The sequence below is a fragment of the Ylistrum balloti genome, unplaced genomic scaffold (genome assembly GCF_031769215.1).
Source record: "Ylistrum balloti isolate Yb309-2 unplaced genomic scaffold, AGI_CSIRO_Ybal_v1 Utg369850, whole genome shotgun sequence".
Classification (NCBI taxonomy): Eukaryota; Metazoa; Mollusca; class Bivalvia; order Pectinida; family Pectinidae; genus Ylistrum; species Ylistrum balloti.
The window spans coordinates 3,659,595-3,685,583 of record NW_026782003.1 but is presented as its reverse complement, the minus strand read 5'-3'; the positions used below and the strand labels follow the sequence as shown (position 1 = coordinate 3,685,583).

The 25,989-nt window shown below is 35.4% G+C and overlaps 2 protein-coding genes across 2 annotated transcripts; both read left to right on the top strand.

The window, feature by feature from the left end:
• Positions 1 to 3,796: 3,796 nt before the first annotated feature.
• LOC132545603 (uncharacterized) lies at positions 3,797 to 7,255 on the top strand. Its single transcript, XM_060209298.1, has 6 exons — positions 3,797 to 3,924; positions 4,331 to 4,435; positions 4,575 to 4,695; positions 5,006 to 5,098; positions 5,448 to 5,590; positions 6,071 to 7,255. Exons 1-5 carry the CDS (start codon positions 3,884 to 3,886, stop codon positions 5,547 to 5,549), a joined length of 462 nt encoding a protein of 153 aa, XP_060065281.1. The 5' UTR covers positions 3,797 to 3,883; the 3' UTR covers positions 5,550 to 5,590; positions 6,071 to 7,255.
• Positions 7,256 to 17,191: 9,936 nt separating this feature from the next.
• On the top strand, positions 17,192 to 19,922 carry LOC132545610 (growth arrest and DNA damage-inducible protein GADD45 alpha-like). The gene is made up of 6 exons (XM_060209307.1): positions 17,192 to 17,313; positions 17,658 to 17,762; positions 17,951 to 18,074; positions 18,281 to 18,397; positions 18,674 to 18,805; positions 18,998 to 19,922. Exons 1-5 carry the CDS (start codon positions 17,264 to 17,266, stop codon positions 18,782 to 18,784), a joined length of 507 nt encoding a protein of 168 aa, XP_060065290.1. The 5' UTR covers positions 17,192 to 17,263; the 3' UTR covers positions 18,785 to 18,805; positions 18,998 to 19,922.
• Positions 19,923 to 25,989: the final 6,067 nt, after the last annotated feature.

The window sequence follows — 25,989 nt, the reverse complement described above, 5'->3', positions numbered from 1 at the left end:
TAGTTTTTTATCAGTTGTAATCACAAACAGAGTTATGACAATTGAACCATCGATGTGTTTTCTCGCGCCCCGCCCTTTCCGTCTTATTCCCTTCAGATCTTGAGAGTTCCTGGGATATCGAGGATGATCATGACAACCCTCAACAGAACTAGCCAATAGTGAGAGCACAAAATAGTACTGATTGTTTCCATAAAATGAATTTGATCAACTAGCTCGACAAAATGATATGAAATAGACATATATTATACTGAATAAAATATTGATATGGATGTCGTTTTCCCAGCTCGGTCATTGACTTTCGCTCCCGTCCTGACATTAGTGACTACCATGACAAATTTTGGTGGAACTGAACACGTGACACCAGCTGCTGTATCTTTTGAGCAGGTTTACATGTAACACTCTTCATTATGCCTCCTGGGAAAAAATGAGCGACGTGCCACTTGTGAATTAAGTAATTGTAAAATGCACCTTATTGTATGGAAGGACACTCTCGTTGATTGTAAATAAATCTGTAATTATCTTTATAAAACGTGACTTCCTTCACAGTAACATTCTGGTTCCCTCGTGCCGTGATACCAGATACAGTACCATTAGTCACACATGGTACTTCAAACGTACTCACTTTCTAAACTCTTAATTATGCCGTTGAATATTTGAATGTAAATTTTATGTCTTTTCAGTTCTGTCCTTTTTTTATCGGTCTGTAATTTCTGATTCAGTTATAGAGATATCTGCACGTAACACTCCCACCGCACCCCAATCCCCTCCCCGCAACCCCCCCCCCCCCCCCCCGCCCCATGTATATCCTTGGTGTTGTTAACATTGCCTCTTGTAAATATATAATCGATTTCATCAGTTAGAACACGAAAATTAAAATCTATTGAATTAAATGCCGTCCTTTGACAAATAAGGACATGATTTCACAGAATGACAACTATAATTGACTTTGTGATGTGTCATTTTTATGTAATGCCAGCGCAACATTACGGATAAGTTTTGTACAAGTGATATGTATCAACATTCCACGTGTCTATAGCTATGACCTCGCGCACTATGGTTTATCCCGGACGAGCGTTGTTTCCGGACCTTGTTACCAACATACACATACCACACCTTTTGGGATATCCCAGTAAACACCACGTGTTAACATTAATGCCGTCACATTCCTTTATCGGTATTTTTATGAATGAACAGTATTTGCTAAGTGTACTAACCATTCCATAACCTTCTACAACATGATGTAACATTGACTGTAATTATTTTGTCATTAAAGGTGTTACAAACATCAATAATTACAAATACTATTATCTATAGTTTTTTTATCAGTTGTAATCACAGAGTTATGACAATTGAACCATCGATGTGTTTTCTCGCGCCCCGCCCTTTCCGTCTTATTCCCTTCAGATCTTGAGAGTTCCTGGGATATCAAGGATGATCATGATAACCCTCAGCAGATCTAGCCAATAGTGAGAACACAAAGTTCTACATCTGACCACGTTCTAGTTCGTCTACAGAGGAAGTATATTCATGTCTTATAGAAAATTTCTAATGCCGATCTGTAATACCTGACGAAAGCTCGGTATAATACTGCCTGCATTATAATGTAGGTTGATGACCTCATTGCAGTCCCCTATCGCTGTACCTACCTGTAATCACTGCGGTGCCTGGCTCCAGTTTGCAATTGAGTAGCGTATTTTATCTTACATTCTTCCCGCCTCTGTGCTGCTGTTCCGCATTATACATATCGTGCTAAACTAATGGGCTTGACATTTAATTCAATTCAATTCTGTTAACAACATTTTCCAAATTGAAACAGTTTAATAACAAGCGATAATATCTCTTCATATGTCAACCCATCAGTATTCAGGATGGATACAGCATATTCATTGTTTCGGAAGGAAGGTTTCCAAAGGTCCAGAGTCCCAAAACATCTGTCAAGAACGCCTATCTCTGGTAGTTTTGTTTAGGAAATAAGGCACTTTACATCAGTATTCGGATATATATATGCAAAGGTGATATTGATAAACAATAATACTGTTGTACGATTTCATTGAGAAAAGCCTAATGCCTTGTGTGACATGAAGTTAGATGTGTTCGATGAACGTTAGTGTGTCTGGTGGTTTCGTTGCTTTAAAGACATTTTTACATGGCGGGTGTCCTACATGAATATCCTTCCGACCCTGTGGTAGCTATATACAGGTGATCTCTATGTCATGTTTAAGTAGGTATTTACCTGTGGTAGCTATATACAGGTGATTTCTATGTCATGTTTAAGTAGGTGTATACCTGCGGAAGCTATATACAGGTGATCTCTATGTCATGTTTAAGTAGGTATTTACCTGTGGTAGCTATATACAGGTGATCTCTATGTCATGTTTAAGTAGGTATTTACCTGTGGTAGCTAGATACATGTGATCTCTATGTCATGTTTAAGTAGGTATTTACCTGTGGTAGCTATATACAGGTGATCTCTATGTCATGTTTAAGTAGGTATTTACCTGTGGTAGCTATATACAGGTCTCTATGTCATGTTTAAGTAGGTATTTACCTGTGGTAGCTATATACAGGTGATCTCTATGTCATGTTTAAGTAGGTATTTACCTGTGGTAGCTATATACAGGTGATCTCTATGTCATGTTTAAGTAGGTATTTACCTGTGGTAGCTATATACATGTGATCTCTATGTCATGTTTAAGTAGGTATTTACCTGTGGTAGCTATATACATGTGATCTCTATGTCATGTTTAAGTAGGTATTTACCTGTGGTAGCTATATACAGGCGATCTCTATGTCATGTTTAAGTAGGTATTTACCTGTGGTAGCTATATACAGGAAGCTATATACAGGTGATCTCTATGTCATGTTTAAGTAGGTATTTACCTGTGGTAGCTATATACAGGTGATCTCTATGTCATGTTTAAGTAGGTGTATACCTGCGGAAGCTATATACAGGTGATCTCTATGTCATGTTTAAGTAGGTATTTACCTGTGGTAGCTATATACAGGTGATCTCTATGTCATGTTTAAGTAGGTATTTACCTGTGGTGGCCATATACAGATGGTCTCTAGGCCATGTTGAAGTGGGTTTAAGTATAGGTGTTATTTGTTTTTACGAGCAACTGGTGGTAGTTCTATATTATTTTTTGTTTTGTTTTTTTGTAATATGTAAATTGCAATGTTGACAAGTAGTAGTACATCAATTATCATTTAGGTGATTTGAAATTTATTCATTGAAGCAATTAGCCAGACATTCATTCAGATTCATATGAAGAAACAAGTCTTCGGGCCTTGTACGGTCCGACACTATTTCCCGGTAATTCTAACACGTGATCTATTTCTCACTATTTCCGATTATGGTGCAATAACCTCGTTGCTATTAGATCCGTGGTTTTTCATGACGAAATATCTATATTTAGAAATAAGGGGAAACACCTAAATTGAAAAACAAAATATTATAACTAAAAATGATAAACGTTAACAGAAATACATTATGAATGCTTGTTTTGTAAAATGTACAATAATTTTTATCAGAATGGAATACTTTATTTTATCTACAAGGGACTGCATGCTTTTAATCGCCAACGTAGCACTATCGTCGTGGCCCAACCGGTTCGCCGCCATTAGCGACCATGTTGTTATGATAAAATGACTTTTAAACTTTGAACTTGTGGTGAGCCAATCGCTGGGCTCAGTTTTACCTATCGACCCGCCCGGAACTCGGTAAAGTTCTCGGTTAAGGAATTTGCTGACACATTACTCATCATCGCTTAGTAAGCCAAGGCGTGAAAGTTACCGGCTCCTTCCAAAACGTGGTGTTTAATTGTCAAAACCTGTCAATATTTCAAAAAATATTGAGAGAAAGGAAATACCATCGACATCGAATATGACACTAACGGATATTACCGAGAAAAGACTAGAGCAAAGGTAGGTTGTTAAGGTACACGTGTAAGTAAAGCTTGCATCAGATCCACTAGGCGTTATCATACTACAGCTAAAGTTCATTAGATACTACCCTACATAGCAATAAAGTGGTTAAAGAGATATTCACATAGCGTGTTGTCTTGTGAATATGATGCACCAGGTTACAATATTTAATTATCACTTGTTGTCTTAAAAGAATTTTATCATGTCTAATGTTGATAGAGATGAAGTTATTGTTTTAGATCGTTAAGATCGATTTTTACATAGTAAATTATTGATAGTTCGTCTACATAAACAATAAATGTGCAAAATATTGTTTCCTAGCAGATTGGAAAATGTTATAACAATGTATTAGTATCTATGGCAACAACATCAATTTATATCCAAGGTATCATTTCGTTATTTACAGAAACATGGCAAAGACAAGTTTTGCATTCAAAGAAGCCTTACAACAGGCGGTGAAAGAAGGACGTTCCACCATTGGTGGCTATGAGTGTGCCAAGCAAATGCAGGGGTAAGCTTTTTCTATACTTTTAATGTCGTGATTTTGGTATTCCAAATTTTATAACATTAAATCCATTGAAATGATTTTATGAGGAAGAAAATTCTTGAAATTACAGTTGTTTTAATTTCCTTGTTGATTTGTTTAACAGGAAGGCAGATAGGTTTGCGTATTGCGTATTCCCTGAGCAGACGACAGATGACGCCATGACGAGCATAGAGAGGATTCTGTTAGAAGCCTATTGTCGAGAACATCGTATACGAATCGTGAGGGTAAGTTAAAGTGAAATGGGTTCTGATCGGGGTCGTTTGGGAATATCTCATTAAAATCGCTAGAAGAAATACAAATCCGGCAAAGTATGTCCCACCGCGAGGACGGTAACAAAACACAAACAAAAAAACTGAACTTTGTTCCTGGCAGATTCGGGCCATTGCAATCACAAGGGTAAGCAACAAATAAAACCATATTGGGGAGGTAATCAATAGCACAACGATTAAGTTGCATAATGAAAAAGTGATGTCCATGTTATGGTTGGATAGTGATCGGTGAGGTAATTAAGAATATTCTTCTTGTTTTTTACAGGTCGACAATGCCAAGAATTTGGGAAAGATGTTGTGCAAGTTATCAAACAAGCGGTACAACCGTGACAGCGACTATACCTGTGTCCTAGTTGAGGTAAGTTTGCACTTTTTTGGTAATTCATATCACAACATGCGTTATTGGGCCTCTTTTCAGCCAGGTGCACGATGTCCCTGACAACTAGTTATCTTGAGATTAAATATAACCCGTATTTAACTGTTTATCAATCATTGGATGCACAAAGCGATGATGAATAAAGAACATCGTATTTTATGAAATGAATATGATATTTAGTGTGTAAAATATAAGGGAACATAGTGTAATTCTACCAAGACATCTGTCATATATATTATAACGACACGCCTTAAGCAATAGGTATGTACAGTTTTCGATTAATAATTGTCATTCATGCATTGTTCGTCATGATTCGTTTCAATGTTTACAGAAAACCCGGAACAGTGTAAATTTAGACGAGGTGTTGTTTATGGAGAGCCATAGACAGGCGATTAAGGCGGACCCTTGGTATGTTACCGAGATCCCCTTATAGACCGGTCTCCCAACCACGCCCTTACGACTGGAACCCCATAAGTAAGTAACCTAAATATCAACTCTGTGAAAATACGTTTTAAAAAAATCACATACAAAACATTTCTTGGAATAAAGTCCAAAGTTCAAAAATGATCGTGTGTATAAGTCATTGTTTAAGTCCCAATGTATGTATACACATTACTACCTGAATGGTATTGCACAATATACGGGAAAGCTTTCGAAAGGGAGACAACTGCAATCAAATTTTATCTTATTATTATGTGATAATGTGAACAATGACTGTGTATATATTTTTCATTGTTGATTTTTGTATGATTGACATCACAGTCAAATGACAGGCACCGATAAAAGGTATTGTTTTAACTTAGATAACCGTGATGATAAAATTCCCAGAAAATTAAGATCAAATTTCATCATTTTTCCCCCAAATTTTTTATAGCTTGTTGGTTAAAGTTCTATGCATGGTAGCCATAACGTTTATGAATATTTCTCTATAACTTACATTTGTTATCGTTCCAGGGTCAACACGACAATACGTCAAAGCACTTGTGCTGGCGGGGCCGGTGATGTAACATGAAGTTGAATATCTCATATTATGGACCCTGTTGAACCACTGGTGTTCTTCATGGAAGTGATGCATTTCATGACACTTAAAGTTCGTGGGATATTTCAATTAGTGGGACATCACTGTTATGCAATGTTGCAAATTTTGCAACAGCAATATGCATATTGTTTTACTATTACATAGTGTGTGAAAAAATAGGAAAAAACCTATAAAAAATTCATAAGTAATAAACTAATGGAAAAATGGAAAAAAAAATTATCAAACAGAACTACAAAAGAAAAAAAAACTCGGAAAACGGACCAAGACCAATATTGATTATCTGTTGCCGATCATGTGTAATGCTGATTATAAATAACTGTGTATCAAGTGAAACAATTGCAATCAATGTCTGATATGGAGGTCAGACTATTAGAGATTAAGGACAGGAAGACTTGTGTGTAACACGTGTGTCAATAGTACACTAAATGCTAAGACGATGAGAATACAACAATCGTGACGGAGTGGTTTTGTACTACAATACAGACCGGCCTAACTTAGCAACATGGCATGTCTGTTTACACAACAAACCAGGAACATGTATGAAGGACAGCTGTTCGACCGTGAGAGTTTGTGCAACGTAGTAAAGAACAGTCTGGTATATCTGAAAAGAGGACATCACTGAGGAGAAGATGCTCAGCATAGCGTGCTGGATGAACATTGAAGATGATGTTCTTCATTCCATTTTACATAGTAAAAGCATTTGCTCAAATATTGAAGTAGATATTTGCAAATATCTATTCATATGTGGAAGAAAGTAAAATTGGATATTGTATATAAGTTTAAACAGCCTTTAAGGATATCTGCTGCTACAGTGTTCTCCTGCTTATTGTAAATGATATATTTAATTTTTCTCACCACAGGCATTTTACTCGCTGATGTTTAAACATATTTTATTTGCACATACAATGACAAAGGGATTTTCATCGGCAGCTATGTGCTTGTGGTCTCTGATCTGAAAAATATATGTACATAGTTAATTTGTGAGATATTCTTAAACTTATGCTGTAGATAAGGTGATTGAATAACCTTCTTGGGAATATGATGTGTATATTGTTTGATTAGAATTAATTTGGTCGATGGAATAAAAGTTTGGAAATTCAGATTTTATTGTTTGTTGTTAATGTATCAACTATTCAAACGACTTTGTCGGTGACCCTTTTAAATGTTGACAGCATGCAAAATACACCGGTACCGCGTTGCACAGTGTATGTCACATAGGGTGTGTAGGGCACAAGGTGTGAACCATCTAGTCACACTGGAAAAAAGTCCGATTAGCAGCTCCGCGGAGGTAATGAAATTATTGGAACTTGTTCAGGTATTGATAATGGTCATATCAGAGGCTGAAAAAGTACACAAATAAATAAAGATTTAGAATGTGTAAAGTATGTGATTTAACATGAAGTACACGTGTATGACTAAACGAAGTCATGTGCAAGTTACGACAAACCGCGGAGATTTTAAGTCCTCCGGCAAAGTAACCTGCTATCTCAGCAATTGTATGAAAGACACATCAATTACTGCTAGGGACCTAATTATTAATGAATGTAGGAGTGAAAAGACATTAACTATGATTTTGTGAATTTGTATACGATGGAGAGAATTAACTAAAGGTAGATTTGGCTGAAGAATATGACATCCCTAAACACAAGGATTTTTTATCCGTGTCTCTAAATTCAATATTTTTGCCAGTAAACAGAGTACAGATTTATTGTAATTTCACTGTAGACTTTGGGTTTGTCATATTTTTAAGTTTACTCGGAATGAGGATGACCGTGAATCACTGCTAGGAGATTGATATGTCTCATGTTATCCGCGAGCGTATGACTGACCTTTATGAGTCTAAAGTCCACATCGCTAAAACCTGAAGCTGATAATTCGGTCACATTAACACCAAAGCGGAAGTAGTTCATAATTTACTACTTCAACTCACTTAAGTAATTTTTACTGACGTAATTTGAAAAAAAAAATGTGCAATAATTGACAGGATTAGTTTCTCTGTAACACGTACCCATCCTGGATACTCCAGGGGTTACGATCACTTTCGCTCCCATGGAACATTGCCATGCCAAAATCGAAAGCACAAGCGAAGTAAGTTGATGTCCACAAGATGGAATCTTCAGTTTTGCCATGAAATGTTTCAGTGGTGCAGAAAGTTAACGTGATCGTAACCCCTGGCGTTTCGAGAGTGACACGTACCCACAACAAATGTTGATTAGAGTAAATTTTTATTAAAAAAAGGCTAGATATGTAAAACTAAGGTCTGCTGACAATTCAATCAAAATATCTATGACGATATATCAAAAACAACAAGAAAATACCAACATGTCAACATAATCATAACCCAAACTCAAATTCAATAAAACTAGGGCAAAGTAGTATTGATTAAACGATTAAACAGACCTTAATATCACATGGCTTCAAAAGTACATATATAGACCAACACTAAAATTAATGAAAAAGTGTATAAATCACAGGGCAATTTGTTTAAACTTGAGTATTGTAGAAATACTATTTTTTAAATTTCGGTATAAAATTCTCTTTTAATGCGATTTATTCCTATACTGATTATGTAACGGTACCGATTACATGTTCCTGGTTGTTATTTTTGTAATGACCTAATTCCAGTCTCGGTATATTTCCCAAACCCATTATTTATAGTATTCGACTGACTTAATGATTCTCGGCGTAGCTTAGATCTGAGTATATTTCCCTACCTGTAAATATCAATAGTGTAGTTTGCTCCATGAGAGGTTTTTACCCGACCTTGATTGTAATGCTTCTGAGGGACCAGCTGTGGCACAAATATGGTATAATATACCAGATTAGAAAATATGTTGCGGTGTCATTTTGTTGGGGGTTAGTCGTTAGGAATTCTGTGATTGTTTACCAAGCAAGGCTAGTGAATGTCTTGCTGAAGTCAAATTCTGAACATTGACAACCCGTTATAAGCCTGTGTTTATGTACAAAAGACACAAATGGTACCTTTCAATGCAAAGATTGTACAACAGACAAATAACACCTCCAATGCAAAGATTGTACAACAGACAAATAGCGCCTCCAATGCAAAGAGTGTACAACAGACAAATAACGCCTCCAATGCAAAGATTGTACAACAGACAAATAACACCTCCAATGCAGTTTGTACAACAGACAAATAACACCTCCAATGCAAAGAGTGTACAACAGACAAATAACACCTCCAATGCAAAGATTGTACAACAGACAAATAGCACCTCCAATGCAAAGACTGTACAACAGACAAATAGCACCTCCAATGCAAAGATTGTACAACAGACAAATAACACCTCCAATGCAAAGAGTGTACAACAGACAAATAACACCTCCAATGCAGTTTGTACAACAGACAAATAACACCTCCAATGCAAAGAGTGTACAACAGACAAATAACACCTCCAATGCAGTTTGTACAACAGACAAATAACACCTCCAATGCAAAGAGTGTACAACAGACAAATAAGACCTCCAATGCAAATTTAGACTGAGATTCAGTAGAGTGTAATCTGCATCATACAGTTGTTTCTTCTTACTCGGACTCGTCAGTGATGCGAAGGTTCTTAATTATTGAAACCCAAGAGGCGACTGAGGAATCTACAAATCGGTCGAAACTTATGTCAAAAACCGTATGCGAAAGTGTACTAACACAAGAATTTTAAACAAACGTATAAAACAATATTCTGCTCCTATTCGAACGAATTAAACAAAGCATGCAAGTAATGGTAAACATCTTGGACTCTCCCAATACTGTTTACCACCTGCCCTGTTTACCACGTGTCAAGTTTACCACCTGCACTGTTTACCACGTGTCAAGTTTACCACCTGCACTGTTTACCACGAACACTGTTTACCACTTGTACTCTTGAACATTGTAAAGAAGATACATTTAAGAATAGTACCTTTCAATCCAAATTCACAATTGTCTTTTAAAAATTGCTATTAACAAAACTAGAAACACCGCTTGCTGACATCTTTCTAAATTACCATGTCACTGTTTGTAAACTGTTCGATACTTCATTGTTGGTGTGGAATATTATACAGCGTTTGTCATGGTATTTATTACGTAATTGTTTACAAGAAGGTTCAGGTAACTTGAATGTTATACATACCAGTGGGTGTCATTTAGCTACTGACATGTTCCTGGTTTATTTATATAGAATTGATTTGTAGTCTTTGTAAATCTTTCCACTGTGGGAATTAACAGGCTAGAATGGCAGACATGTAATAATTAGTGCACATTTAAGCTAAATATAGATTGTGCGGTATGTAGGGTGTATAGACTTTTCCATGCCTTTCGAGGCCAGTGCCAAATTTGACACATATATACTTAGTAGAAGTTTTGTTGACATGGAGTTTTTATAGCTAGTAACTATTTCTCATACACTGTGAATCGTTTTAAAAGAAATACTGCGTAGGTGAACGATCGACCTGTGTTGGTCTTTATGTGTTCTCATTTTTGGACAGGCTGAAACTGATAACGAGACATTCGTGACAGGCTAGATAACAGAAGTATAGAAAACACTGAAGTATTAAAAGGGGGTCACAAGAAACTATATTCAACGGTTATCGAGTCCCTTTTCACTGATTTAGATATACATATATAACTAAGTTTTGTAAATTGCCCGTGAAGAAAAGAAGATGCAAATTGCAAATACTAATCATTGTTAAACAAAAACGTAACAAAAACATCTTTAGATAGACCCTTAACATCACTTACGAGTCGTAAAAGGACAAACATCTATATAAGGTAGTTTAATCTCAAAAGTGTATTTCACTTGTGTGGTTTTGTACTATCTTTACAATTTATACAACATTTGTACATAGATAAGACCTTCTTTTCTTTCACGTGGTATTAACTTGATTACTCATTTTCTGTTGATTTAATTTTCAACAGTTCAACTGATATATATATTCGTGAATCATAAGATTTTGATGACAAGCTTGTAAGAAAAGAGGTATTGAAATGGCCCATTTTAAATTTAAATGTCTGTTTGCATGATCTCTATTATTCCCGAGTTGAATGAACAAACAAAATATCTATTCACAACATCTGGATGTTTTGGTGAACTCTTTATTTCATTATGATGGTTGTACGCAAGTATAATTACTATTCGAATGTTGATCACGAAATAAGTAGAATGCATTCATTTTCCTTTAGACATGTGTTTACGTCACATGTAAAACCCACGTCCTATATGTTGAACCATTTGTACTAAGCGGAACCACGGTCAACGTGCATCACTTTCACTACTCATCTGTCTTCCCACCGTATCAAAATCAACTTATCTTTGTATGATTTTCTCTTACCATAACTTGTTATCAACACCTTTAAGATAACGATCAATTATATTACTAATGTAAGTAAACAAATCTTTGATGCATTGTCTTGTTAGTGACGTAACTCACACCAGAAGACTCGCCCACCTTTTCTCGGAAATTATGTACAAACATTTATATTGAATGCATAAATGCTCCCTGTGTGTTTATTACACAGAATTACGTAATGTAACTAACAAACGAGAAAATTGTTTGTCAATATCCACAACAAAAATCATCGTGAGTTGACATTTATGGTTTGCAGCCAAGTCTTATGAAATAATCAAAATCTAGATTGATACTCCTCTATACAGCGTAGTCACTTAGAATTATCGTATAATATAACCATATAGATCGTTCCAGGTCATAAGAAAGTTTTCGTGTCATATGATCTGCGTCCTTTACTTTGTGATATAGGTCTCTTCATTGTGGGTTAGATTCTACGGTTGCGATAGACACATAGAAATGTGTCCTCCAATACAAACTTTAAACGCATGACTTTAAAATCGGAGTTACTTATTCAGATTAATATTTATTTATGAGATGAACTTTCTTAGTATTATTTTTTTCAGAGTTTTCCGAATTAGTATTGGTAAATGCTCAGCATCTATCATGACCTTTTGTCGGGTCAGTTCAGGTGAGAGTATTAAGTATGCAGTTTTGTCTTTAGGAACAACACATCTCTTACGAGGGCTGATCGATAAGTTGTGATCCTCATATTTAAGGGTTTGACTTTCGGCAGACATATTGCATTATTTTCAACGTAATTCCCTTCAGTGTCTGTGCACTTTTGCAAGCGATGTTTAAAGGCCTCAATGCCACTTTTAAGGAAGTCCATTTCTTGACCGAACAGACAGTCCTCCACTGCATGTATGGCGTTATCATATGACCGATAGTGGATACTGGAAATGACCTTTTCACTTTTCTAAATAAATGAAAGTCTGATAGAGCGAGATCAGGCGAAAAGGCGGTTGCTCAAACAATTCAAAGCTACTAGCGTTAATGGAAGTCATGGCAATGACAGACTTGTGAACAGGGGTATTGTCCTGGTGGAACAGCACACCTTTACCGAGTCTTCTGCGGCGCCTGAGTTTGATATTTTCTCTTAACTGCACACGAAGTGATGCATATAATGAGTAATTGATTTTATGTTCCTTTTGCAGATAATCTACCATCAGAATGCCATCAGCATCCAAGAAAACCGAGGCAATAACAATTCCAGCTGATGGAACAGTCTTTGCCTTCCTTGACGGGGGTCAACCAAGGTGATTCCAATGTTAAACCCACGATTCATCCATAGTAACAAACCTATGTTGAAAGTTAGCAGGATATACCTCTAAAAGGTTAAGATTATCACGCAACAAATTCCGCTTGGTAGCCTTGGTACCCAAAGGGCTGAGATTTTTTTCATTGTAAGATCTTCCGTAAAAATGAAATGTACTCTTTCTTGTGAAATCCCAACTGTACTTGCTATATACCTCTCTGTAATTCGCTTGTCAGCCAAAATAATATTATGGACTTTATTGACCATTTTTGGGTTGCAACAGTGAGGAGTCTTCCGGGAAGGGGTCATACATTCCGCCACCCACCTTTTTACAGTAGCATATGCTGGGTATCATTCCCTAGTGTTACTACCATATCAGTAGGGATATTCTTAGGTGCTAGACCTTTCTTATATTGAACCACTACTCTCTCAGCGATTTTGTCTATTTTGCAAAAGTCACTTGCCTTGTTTACTTTGGCGAGCTACCTCTTCGACATAAACTGACCACATGATACAAGTCTTCTGGTACACAGCCTTAAATAGCCAATGAATAGAAGAGCTAAAGAAAAGGACATACCTGCTTAGTTTTCTCAATACAAGACTCACAATTTATCAATCAGTCCTCGAAACATAATTTGTATATTTTAATATTTTCTGTTTTATTTTTGTTGTTGTAATTGTTCGATAAGGAACAATAGTAAGGTATTGGCTGTTTCATCTGATTTCAGTGAACTTAATGATATAAGGCTTTAAACTATGATATTTCAGTCCCTCACCAACAACAAGTGTGCAATATAACATAGATATTTTCTTTAAATATGCAAACCTTGAAAAATCGATAATAGTGGTGAGATCGGTACACCCAAACTGTATAACGTGATATATAAGTGGTTAGGCAGTTTGGCAGAGGAGGAAGCTTCTAGAACCAGTGCATAACCCGTATATCAAGGAATATGGGTTACTGGGACATATAAACCTAATGGTGCTGTCAGATATCTAAGCATGACTTTGGTAGTGTAGTTCCTACGTGTCAGACACAAGTGTCTGTCCTTATTCTCACTAAAATATACAGTTCGCGCAAAGCACAAAGCCCTGATGACAAACTGAAAACGGCAGTAACTACATGTTTTTTTGTACTTTTAAAACATTGCCAAATTACTCCAAATTAATTGTATGTGTGATGAGAAAACAATCTTTGAACGAAACTAAGGTTACTCGATGTAATCTTAGCATAAAAATGTCGCCTACATAAAAACCAAGTCAAAGTAAGTGAATAAATTCCAGACCGAACAGCAGCTTTTAGGTATATATAAGTATATAACATTGGCGTTCTAAACCCTGACACGTACACTCGTGATCCTGCATCGGTACATGTATTCTGTGCGGTGTCGATAACTGGAACAGTTCCATAACTGTGCCTTAGGGTGCTCCCACCCTCAGGGTTGTCTAAGTGGGGTGTCGTATCATGCTCTGGTGCTTTGTTAGATACACCAGGTCGCAGCAATTAGTTAGACGATAAGATTGTATTTATGTTTTACCAAGTTCTAACAACGTGTCAGAAAGACCAGTCTTTGATAAAGGTGTGTTTTATAGAGGAGTGAAAAGTCCATTTTGTTGTATGTCCATGTTTACTGATAATAAGGTTCGATTTTGGATGCAATTAAAACTCAAATGAAACATCTCATTTTAATACTGTAGTAATATGAAAATTGTATTTGTAACTAACGGATTTGTTCTGGCGAGCCATGGGAACATTCACGGGCTGTTCAGGACATAGACTGCTTCTGTCCCTGATATCAGTAGTCAGTCACATGTCTTACACCGTGACGTTACGTTAGAGTATAAGTAAAACTATCGATCTGGTTTCTGAACCCAACTTATATAAAGATGTAAGAAGGTACGCCACTTCTGGCTTGAATTCACACGGTTATGTCAGGTCGTGTTGTGAATGAACGCATACCTTTTAAGGCTTGGCATCGTATGATGTTATTAAAATAGCATACGACAGTTAAATCCATTTTATGACCAAGATCAAGCATGACTATGAATTGAAACTACTTGTATATATAAAAATAAACAGTTCACAAACAAGTCTGGTTTCATGTCTTGGGAAGTATTTGCATAACAGTATTGGCATTTCATAATTAGCTGTATCATTAACTGATTTTTGTATCATTTATCAATATAATAGTTTATTTTGTGTGATTTCTCATAACTTTTTCCAAATTTACCTGAAAGTGTAGCATTTGTAATATCTAACATACATGATGTTTGTAATTTGAATCATACTTTCCATCAATAATGTTGAGTTAAATTGTAAAATTATTAAAATAGTTTTAAAACTTGATATATGATATATGTAATTTCTAAACATATCTACTGTTCGTTTACCTCACGCTTAACACGAGTGTTATTTACTAATAACACTAGTTTGTAATGATCGACCTGAGTTACATGGTGTTTATAAAACATTAAGGTATATACACCTGTGGAAATGTAATAGATATCCTGACTTTCCGGATGAGGACTAGGTCACGATGTATGTCAGTTTAGTCATGATGCCTAGTGGGGTAATTCAACCAACCAAAGCAATGCAAAGTAGTATCCACCATTCTTTGTGTTTTGTTAGACATATCATTTTTTATCCGTCAAGATTAAATGTTAAAACTGAGCATATATATAAGGTTGTAAATTAGAACTGAACTGGTTAATGTTCAAAAGCACCAAACATGAACATGAACTATAATATTTCTGTCTAGTTTTTCGACCCACTCTCATTTTCTCTGCTAAAACTTGAACATAGCTGATATTTTGTCGAGTGTCTCGAGTTATCTTCTACTGAAACTCGAACATGGACCGTTTGTCCATTATCTGGAACTATCCCGTTTTTCCTGAATCATGGACTTGAACTGTGATATTCTTGTCGAGTATTTCTAGGCATCCTGTTTGCTACTGAAACTTAAACATCAGCTATGGTATTCTGTATAAGATATCTGTAGCTACCTCGAGTATCTGCAGCTACCTCGAGTATCCTGTTTTTTTATCGAGACGTTAACTTTCAGTTTTATCATTTTGCCTACTTTTATTTTGAAACACAATTTATCATCCAAAACATTGTTATGAAATATCGGTAAGTGATAGCCAGAAAAGGATAACTGTGTTTGTGCATTTCTGGGAATTGGTAATAGAGCGAAAAGCTATGTTGAAGGAATGCGTTCATCACATAGCCATATTATGTGGTTTCTGTGAGGGTCGTTAGGTATAACATGCAATACGGGAAACACGCCGCTGTGCAAAGTGTCATATCTAGATATACGTTGTTTAGCGACTGTGAGTTTCAGCACGGACTTTGATTAGATATTAACACGTGGAAGGTTAAAAAACATTGTCAACAAAAATATTTCAAAATTACAAAAGTTACATTAATTCTTCTTTCGAATGGAATAAAATTTGTAAATCTATATACAATGTAAACTGTACTTGTAAGGAAGAGACAGAACTGTTCACAGCTATATTTGTATTTATAATACAGTAGCTTTAAGAACAAAAATATCTATTTTAAAAAAACTATGACTCAGCCAGTCATTGTACTTATTTCGGAAGTATTGTAGTTATGTTTGTCATCATCTAATGGAATTTTTGTAAAACACAATGAAAATTTGTATATCCGCCTTGCAAAAAATTCCAAAAAGGAAGGATATTATGTAATTCAATTGAAATTATTCTTTCTTGCATGTTGGGATTAAGTAAAAATGGGAAGACAACTACATTTGACAATCAATGGTATAGAACCCTTGTATGATCTAAAATATTCCTTATAATTACGAAGTCGGGTATTTTCCTCAAATTCTATTGGGATCTTAAATGCATTGTTTATACTGTCACGCCTACTGCACGTCTTCTTTGTCGGATATTACATGTAATTTCTATTTATAGAACAAATTGTACTTGTCGAAAGATATAGAACCATCTAGCACTGCTATATTTGAAGTTATAATACAGCAATACCCAAACAAGGAACATATACCTGAACGGGGAAAAATACTTATGACTAAGACAAACCTATACTTATATGGGAAGTCCCGTACCTATATTTGGTATCATCTAAGGTAACGTTGAAAAATCAATGAAAAAATGTATCGAACTTCGGTAAAAAGTCCACGGTGCACATTATTTAAAAGAACATATTGTATTATAATTTAAATTACCGAATCTAGCATGCTAATTAAACAACATAATACTCGTGAAAACGAAAATGAAATATCGGTTGAGGATTACACAAGATGTCAGGTAGTACCCTGGCTAACCAGGTACATTCCTTGTTGAGGTCACAGCTTAATGTGTATCAGCCAATCAAATTCGTTTTGCGCTAGGGAATCCCCAACGAACTAGACAACACCTAACTCGTGACTGTGTTCTTCATTCCTAACCCAGATCTCAATCTGAACAGACGTATTTGGAACAGTGGAAGCTAGCATAAATATTTGGTGCGAGAAGTATTTTATTTCATAGAATGACCCTTCCGGACGAATACCCAGAGGATACTGGAGCCTTGAGTGAGCTGTAAGTGATATGTTTTGTTTGTTTTTAACTGTTTAGCAACTCATTTATGTCAGACGTGTTTTTATGATGCAATTCTGAATATACAATAAGAATGTTCCCTTAGCAATAGGTAATTAATTTACTAATAAATGTCATCTTAAAACTAATTTACAATTGTTTTTATTTTATAATTTTAACTCTCAACCATATAATAAGTTGCTGTTGCATACATGCGCATCAGAAAAAATCTAAAAATAGATATGTGCCAATCTAACCTAGTATGGCTCTATGCCAGGCCGTCCGGTTCATTCCAGAACTTCTATTTTTGATTTTTGGGATTACATGAAAACTTCGGTTTGTTACAGGGTTCTGCATGAAGTGAGGCGGTCACTTGAGAAGTTATTAAGGGACGCTCACGTTGACCACAGACTGACCACTGGCGTATATAACTGTGCTGAAATGTTGCAAAGGTAATGTATCTTTGAAATATAACTAGTGTAAATGACTTGTATTTTCAAGGATTCGTCATATTTTAATATACATGTTAATTCAACAAAAAAACAAAACAAAAACAAAAAACAAAAAATAAATAACTAAAAAAATAATTGAATGGTAATGCATAAATTGGCATTAATGTCTGTATGTGTTGTTCTCACAGGTGCCCTGATCAAGTTATGTTATGTATCCTGCCGGATTCTGGACCAGGGCATGACGTAACCATAGACATCGAACACACACTGATAGAGGCGCATTGTTGGGAAAACGACGTCAGAGTGTTGAAGGTACGTGCATGCACTTTTTTATTTTATCAATGTCGATGTGAAGGTCGTGCATGCGATGTATGGACAAAACCGTTTTTAATTTCCACTAATTTCTAAAACAATGATAACCTGTTTTGTAAATATTTATGTTGTTGAGTTCTGAGGTTGACGTATCACTTAACTATTTACATATTGTTCATTTTTATTTATTGTCCATGATTTTACAGGTTGGCAACGCCCACGCCTTGCACAAAGTTCTACAAAATGACGTATCACTGAGAGAGAAGAAGATGGTTTCACGAAAACAGCCCCAGGACATTGACTTATCTTGTCTTCTGATCAAGGTATGCATCTAATCCTTGATTACATATTTACGTAATGTCAGGCAGCAGCGAGCAACAGCGGTATATAAGATAATTGTTTGAAAATAGCCTTATCATTCAAAGATCTGAGATCAAATGTTGTTATTTTTTTAAATTTGAGATTTTGAGGTATAATGAAGTTCGGTCTACCAGAGACCGTTATACTACTTGCAGATGATCAGAACTACACATGAAAAGACCCCGCAGCTACATCATTTACTATTAATATTTTCATTAATTATTGTTGTTTAATTACAGTACCCGAAGGAAGTCGGAGAGGAATGTGAATGGCTGGACGTGGAGAAATTTTGCAACTGGTGCCTGAAGCACGACGTGGTACAATACATAGATATACATACACCCGATTGATATCAACCCTGTAAATAACAGGTAAGCTAAAGAATAACTAACATATTTACTGAAACATTTTGGGAATCTGTGAAAACAATTTTATCAGTAGGCCACGTCAGAGAGGTTTTAGAGGGTTACATCAGTGTTGCCATAGGCTGTTTATTACGTAAAATCTGACGCAATGTTGTGGGTGTTTGATATGGTACTAATAGCTGCCCTTTGTACTTGTAGAGGACTTTCCTAGAGTCATCATCTTTGAGAAATCAGATACTACGACAGTGGTATACTGGACATCAATACCCCAGATCTCATCTAGGTCAGAATGGTCAAGCTGCACTCCGGCCATACGTGATGAAATGTGTGTGCCCAAGTAAGAGCGAGGTCCGGCCATGATAAACTTCGCACCTGGCGAAGTTATACTGTTTGTGATCCAGCAAGAGTAAGCGCTACCAGTTTCAGACTACATGAGGTCATGAAGTAGAACGTCACAGCAGTTGTACTCTCTGTGCCCATGAAGAGTTTACATTGTCATCGTGTGATCATGAAGTAGAACTTCACAGCAGTTGAACTCTCAGTGCCCAGGAAAAGTTTACATTGTCACCGTGTGATCATGGAGTAGAACTTCATAGTAGTTGTACTCTCTGTGCCCATGAAGAGTTTACATTGTCACCGTGTGATCATGGAGTAGAACTTCACAGCCGTTAAACTCTCAGTGCCTAGGAAAAGTTTACGTCTTTGTGGTATGATGTAGTGGAAATTCACCGCATTTGCTGTGTCTGTGTACCGATATGGCAATGACAGACTTGATGAAGTCATAAAGTAGAACCTAATAGCAGTGACACTGTCAGTGACATGGTTTAGTGTGAATTATTAAAACTTTGTGACCAAATAAAACTGAACAGCCGAAGCTGCAACTTCACGATACGACGCGAACTTAATTGTTTGTTAAAGAAGTTTCTGAGACGGACTAATCGAGCCAGTTTTTATTATGTAGAAATAGAGCCGGTATTATCATATATGATATTATATAGTTGTGAAAAGTCCTCATGATTGGTAAATATAATAATTAGCATGACATAATATTCAGAATATTTGCAAGGGAATGATATATAAAACTGACAAGTGTATTAATAAAGATATTATTGTACATTTATAATTTGTTCAAGTTTTGCTATATCATATGATCAATTACATGCTGCAAGATGCATATCAGTGTAATCGACGAAAGACCGAAGAATCAATCGAGTTCAACAGATTTTACCGATAAATTGAGGGATTTACAACTTAGACGAAATATGTTCACACGACCTTCAAGGACGAATTTGGTTCTGGTGAGAGTTTTTGTATCATACAAGTGGTTCTTATTATAGCAATTTTTATGACTGGCCAAGTCACAAGACTGCTAATGTATATCAGTCTCCGAGATAGGTCAGGTCGCAGGACTGTCATATTGAAATGAGGTCTACGTTAGTCACATGACTGCCATATCAGAATAAGGTCTACGTTAGTCACATGACTGTCATATCAGAATAAGGTCTACGATAGTCACATGACTGTCATATTGGAATAAGGTCTACGTTAGTCACATGACTGCCATATCAGAATAAGGTCTACGTTAGTCACATGACTGTCATATCAGAATAAGGTCTACGATAGTCACATGACTGTCATATCAGAATAAGGTCTACGATAGTCACATGATTGTCATATTGGAATAAGGTCTACGATAGTCACATGACTGTCATATTGGAATAAGGTCTACGATAGTCACATGATTGTCATATTGGAATAAGGTCTACGATAGTCACATGACTGTCATATTGGAATAAGGTCTACGATAGTCACATGACTGCTGTATTGGAATAAGCTGCCTGATAACCACATGACTACTATATTTGAATAAGGTAAAGAACAGTTGCGAACGTGAAACTCCTATATTGTAATTTATATGTCAGACGGTAAAGTTGCAATAGGTCAGGTCACGAGACTGCTAATGTGTCTGTGGATGAACGAGTCCTGAGGCTAATGAACGTTATCAATAAAAGTAGTAATATTTTTTTTCAAAAATATAATAAAATAATATTAATGAACGAATCAGACCGACTCTTGTCTAACGGAATCGATATAAAATGCCTGGTGTGGTAATTAAAATGGCATTTTCTATTTATCTCTTACATTAGTTTTTAATCTCCCTCAATGCAAGTAAATATCATCCATCTTCTATGTGTTGATAACAACATGAACAAAACAATAGGAGGTAAACAATGTCAGTTATGACCCCATTAAAACGTACATCATACAGAAAACGTAAACAAGTTTATACTGTGACACGCAAATCTATTTCGTCTGGAGTAACGGACGAGTTATCTCCCTTGTGAAACACATGCACACTCTAGCCTTAATGAATTTTGTGTCGTCGAGATAACATAACAGTTAACACGTCTTTGAAGAGTAACACAGATAACACCTTGACAACACCGTAAGAATTAAACATTTCAAAAGCTACAATACACTGTCCTTTATTTATTTACCTTTACAATGAATTTCCCTAGCTTAGTGATAATGAATGCTCCAAAGAGTTTCTGGTTGACAACATCATCGTCAAGTTTGGCGGTAAGATCTTCCAACAGACTGTTGCTATACCTTTGGCAAATAACTGCACCCCAACATTGACTGTCTTAAATTCTTTTCATATGAGACTGAATTTATCAAAGAGCTTATCAAAACAGATCTGAGAACTGACAAAGTCCTTCAATTTCACTGTCAGGTAGATGCATTGATGATGATGATGATGATGATGATGATGATGTCTTGACTTTAAATAAGAAGAGAATTATTGATCACACCCATGATCGTTCCATACCATATAATAACAATCAAAATTGGAAATCAAAGACACGACAGACTTTCCCACATCAGCCGCTTACCTCGATCTTTTCCTACAATGAAACGAACATGGACAGCTTTCCAACAAACAGTATGATAAGCGTGATGATTTCAATTTTCTTGTTGTGAGTATTCCATTTCTGGATAGCAACATCAGGCATAGCAAACCTATGGTATTTACATGTCGCAATTGATTCGATATTTAAAGGCCTGTGTCCATTACTACGATTTTAGTGCAAAATGTCGTCAACTGCCGGACAAACATGTGGTTTTTAACCGAGATGCAGGTTGATGAAAATTATTGTGGAGTTTTACGGTCGTTATAATGATCTCATTGAGAAATATTCTATTTCTTTTTGCGATTTGATGCTGAATGTGTTTGATGCTAAATTGTTTGCCTGTTAGTTTCTACTTACTAGGATTGACAAAGATTTACGTGACGGGTGTCTTCAATGAAGCAGAAGACTCTTACTCTTCCCGAACACTTGGTCTTATTATCCTTGTATTTTTTCGGGATTCTCTGTGCATATATTTCTTTTGATTATATTTTGCCCTGGGTTTTTGAGTTTGAATTATGATTATGTTCACTTATTGTTATTTTCTTATTGTTTCTGAAATTATGTATATTCAGTAAATTTAAAGCTTGAAAACAGATTTTGAAAGAAAAAATCCTTTATTCTGGATGTCTAGGACATGTTGATAGGGTTAAATTCATCTTCAATCTTATTTGGTCATATTTATTACAATACTTATTATTTCGGGCAATATTTCTATCTCTGCCGGTTTCTATAGGAGTTTAGTAATTGCAATTCTGCGTTGCTTTGGTAACGATTTAGTTTAAGTCATATTGCAGAGTAACATTACCTACAACATTCCTATTTCGGTCACATTTGTTTAAAAAATAAACACACAACGAGTTAAACCAAGTTAGTTTGTCTGATCGTTTTATATGCGGTTTGATTAAAAGTAATGAGATGCTAGCGGGAGGAATGTGCCTCACCCATATATAGCCCAAACCAACTGTAGAAAATATCTGTTTAACAGCGCTCGTTTAGGCAGCTTGGCACAGACTATTTATACCGATGACTACATAGCCGTCCATAGGATGAGGCAATATATAATTATAGAATCAAGAGCCACAATCATGATTTAAAACCTTCAAATGAACTACGTGTATTTACATAATCAATGCTTCCTACAAAATACCAAACATGATCTGTGACTGTTTGCTTATGGCACATTTTCGATCATTAACGGTCACATGATTACTCTCAAGGAGATATATCTAGTCATTATAGATTTACAGGATAGGCTACAAAATACGTACATAATTTAACATTCTATCCCAGCTTAATATTCAAACATATAAATGAAAAAATGCTTTTCGGCTTAATCCTGGACTAAGATAAGTCTTGGAGTATAGCACATGAAGACTCTTTACTATGACCTAATTGGATAGAATGACAATAATTTACCAATAAGCAAATACATTTAAATAAACAGTAATGACAATGATATTTTAACGCATGTTATTTTTCATGTTGGATTAAATCGTGGAACGACATCCATATAAAATTCAAAATTTATTTATTTATTTACTAGTTTAATTATATATAAGATATATATTTATATATATTTAAGATATATAAGTGGCAATAAGGAAAAAGAAAAGCTGGCAAAATAAAATCTGAAATATATTACATACATAGACTTGAACTCATCGATTGGTCATTTGAATGTCTTGGACCATAATGATTATCATATATTGAACTGAAGACCTGCAGACAGTCATGCATTCTGTTTATTACTTCACCCCTTCTAAAAGCATCGTGTTTTGTTTTGATTTGCAGCACGTTACACATGGACGGATATGCAGTTGACACTCATTTTAACAACGTGATTATCAACTCAAATATGCTTACAAATATGTTAGTTTGGTTTCCAAATTATGACAAACGAGACTTGTTGGTTAAAGTGAAAAAATCCTTTCGACGGATAATGTGATAAAGATAATGACCTGCCGTGGCAGATCAAGGAATCTTTGGTTAAGAGATATACAGAAATAGTGTGTGAGGTATCATCCATCATGTCTTTTATTTACAATGTTTGAGATGAGATGCATTATTCAGCGTATCAAATATAACTTCTACAGTATTAGGACTGTATGCAAGGTCTTACTGAACTTAAAAGGTCATGTCCTTGCCTAAAAATATGTGACATCATATCTTAAAATAGATTCCCAGGCACCAACAATCAGCTTTCAGATTGTAGCGATAAGAGGCATACCTCAGGACAGGGGTAAATTTTACACAGTTATATCCCTTGGACTGTACAGATTCGTAACAAATCTGGCCTACCCAAAGTCCGCTACTTGATCGTTCTGCTCTGATAATACATTTCCGAGAATTTTCAGCGGAATGTTCTTACTGTATACTGTAAATCTATATTCGATGACAACCTTTGCACATCAAGACACGTAACAGCTATTCCTGTGCTGATTATATTCAGTGTGGTAGATTCATGTATAAGAAGTATAAAAATTACATCTATAATATTGTAGTTTATGCATTCTAATTTCATATAAACAGGCAGATAATTATAAAAGAAGTAGCAACTACACTTAATGATAACCAAATCAACATATAGGACTCTACGTAATACTTCACTTCCAGGAAACGATCACGAAAATCTACATGCACAGTGTTGCGAACAACGTGATCGCTCTCCTGGTAGAGCTCAATCTAACTATACATTACCAACATTCCATTAAACTATAACCCATGAAATGATAATGGTACATGCGTAATGCTCCGTAAGTTGACTAAAGTTATAGGTAGATAGGTGATAGCAAAACTACTTAGCATTAATAATATCTATTGTTAATATATTCATGATCGATGACACAATACCTGAACTGTAACATAATATTAATGCATAGGCACTACTCTTTGATGACATTTGATTTCCTTATCTGTTGCTAATAGGTTATATTAAACACACTGTTTCCTGGAATATTAATATAGAAACACAAAACATTGGTAATTACCAATCTGGATTAAGATGTTATTAGCCTGTCGTTGTTGTAGACTCTGCATGTGTAATATGCAAAATATTGTTTTAAAAACAAACGTAGATGATATTTACCTATAACCTTTAATCAATAACTAATTTTCAATTTTCAAGTTTGTCATAGTTTGGAAACCAAACTAACATAATTATTGGCATATTTAGGTTGATAATCACGTTGTTAAAATGAGCGTCAACAACATATCCGTCCATGTATACCGTGCAGCAAATCAAATCAAAACACAATCCATTATGAAGGGGTGAAGTAATAAATAGGATGCATGACTGTCTGCAGATCTTCAGTTCAGTATATGATAATCATTATGACCCAAGACATTCAAATGAGCAATCGATGAGTTCAAGTCTATGTACGTAATATATTTTAAAGACTGTGTTCGTTTTATGCTGAAATGAATTACTTTACTGTACATGGCGAAATGTCAGGATTCGATTCTTCAGTGATTAGGGAACTCTCCTATAATTACCACTTATGCACTTAAATTCTGCAACCAAGACTAAGACTTGCAATATCAGAAAAATCTGGAATGTAAATGAACATACGTAATTCTAAACATTATGTAGCTAGCACAACTGAGAAAAAATAACCAGTATTGATCACAAAAAAACTTATCAGTATAGATATATTTGTTAAATTCTGCATATCTCTTTTCAATATATGGATCCACTTTTCTTAACATAGAACATGGCAGATAGTTGTATTCGGATACGAAGGTCATATAGATAACAATAGTTCATTTCGCTGAAATCTATTTATAGAACCTGAAGTTGTTATATATTTATCTTAAAAACAAATTCTATTTATAGAAAAGCTCTTTTTCCAACCAATATTTTTAGCCCAACATTATTACCGTGGATGTATTATTGTAAACGAAATGTGAAAAGAGTATGAATTTTCTCTTTATGCGGCAATAAAGATCAGCATATTTTTGCAGGAAGAGAATTTCAGAATAATGGAAATTTGGGGTCAACATGTGTGTTGGAGGTAGGAGAATGAGGAAAAAGGTACTGTGTTATAAATTCAAACTTGGGTTGGAACTTCAGTGTAAATGTTATGTCTCAACTCGGCAGCTTTTCTGAAGAAAAAAAACCAGAAAATTGTTGAAAGTTTAAAACCTACATACATGTTTCTTATTTTATTCTGCTTTGTTCCCCACATGAGGTGTATCTGAGAGTAATAAAGTATTTTGAGTATTCCAGCGACATCATATGGTATACTTAAACGTCAAATTTAGTTGGCTTCGTAAAAAATG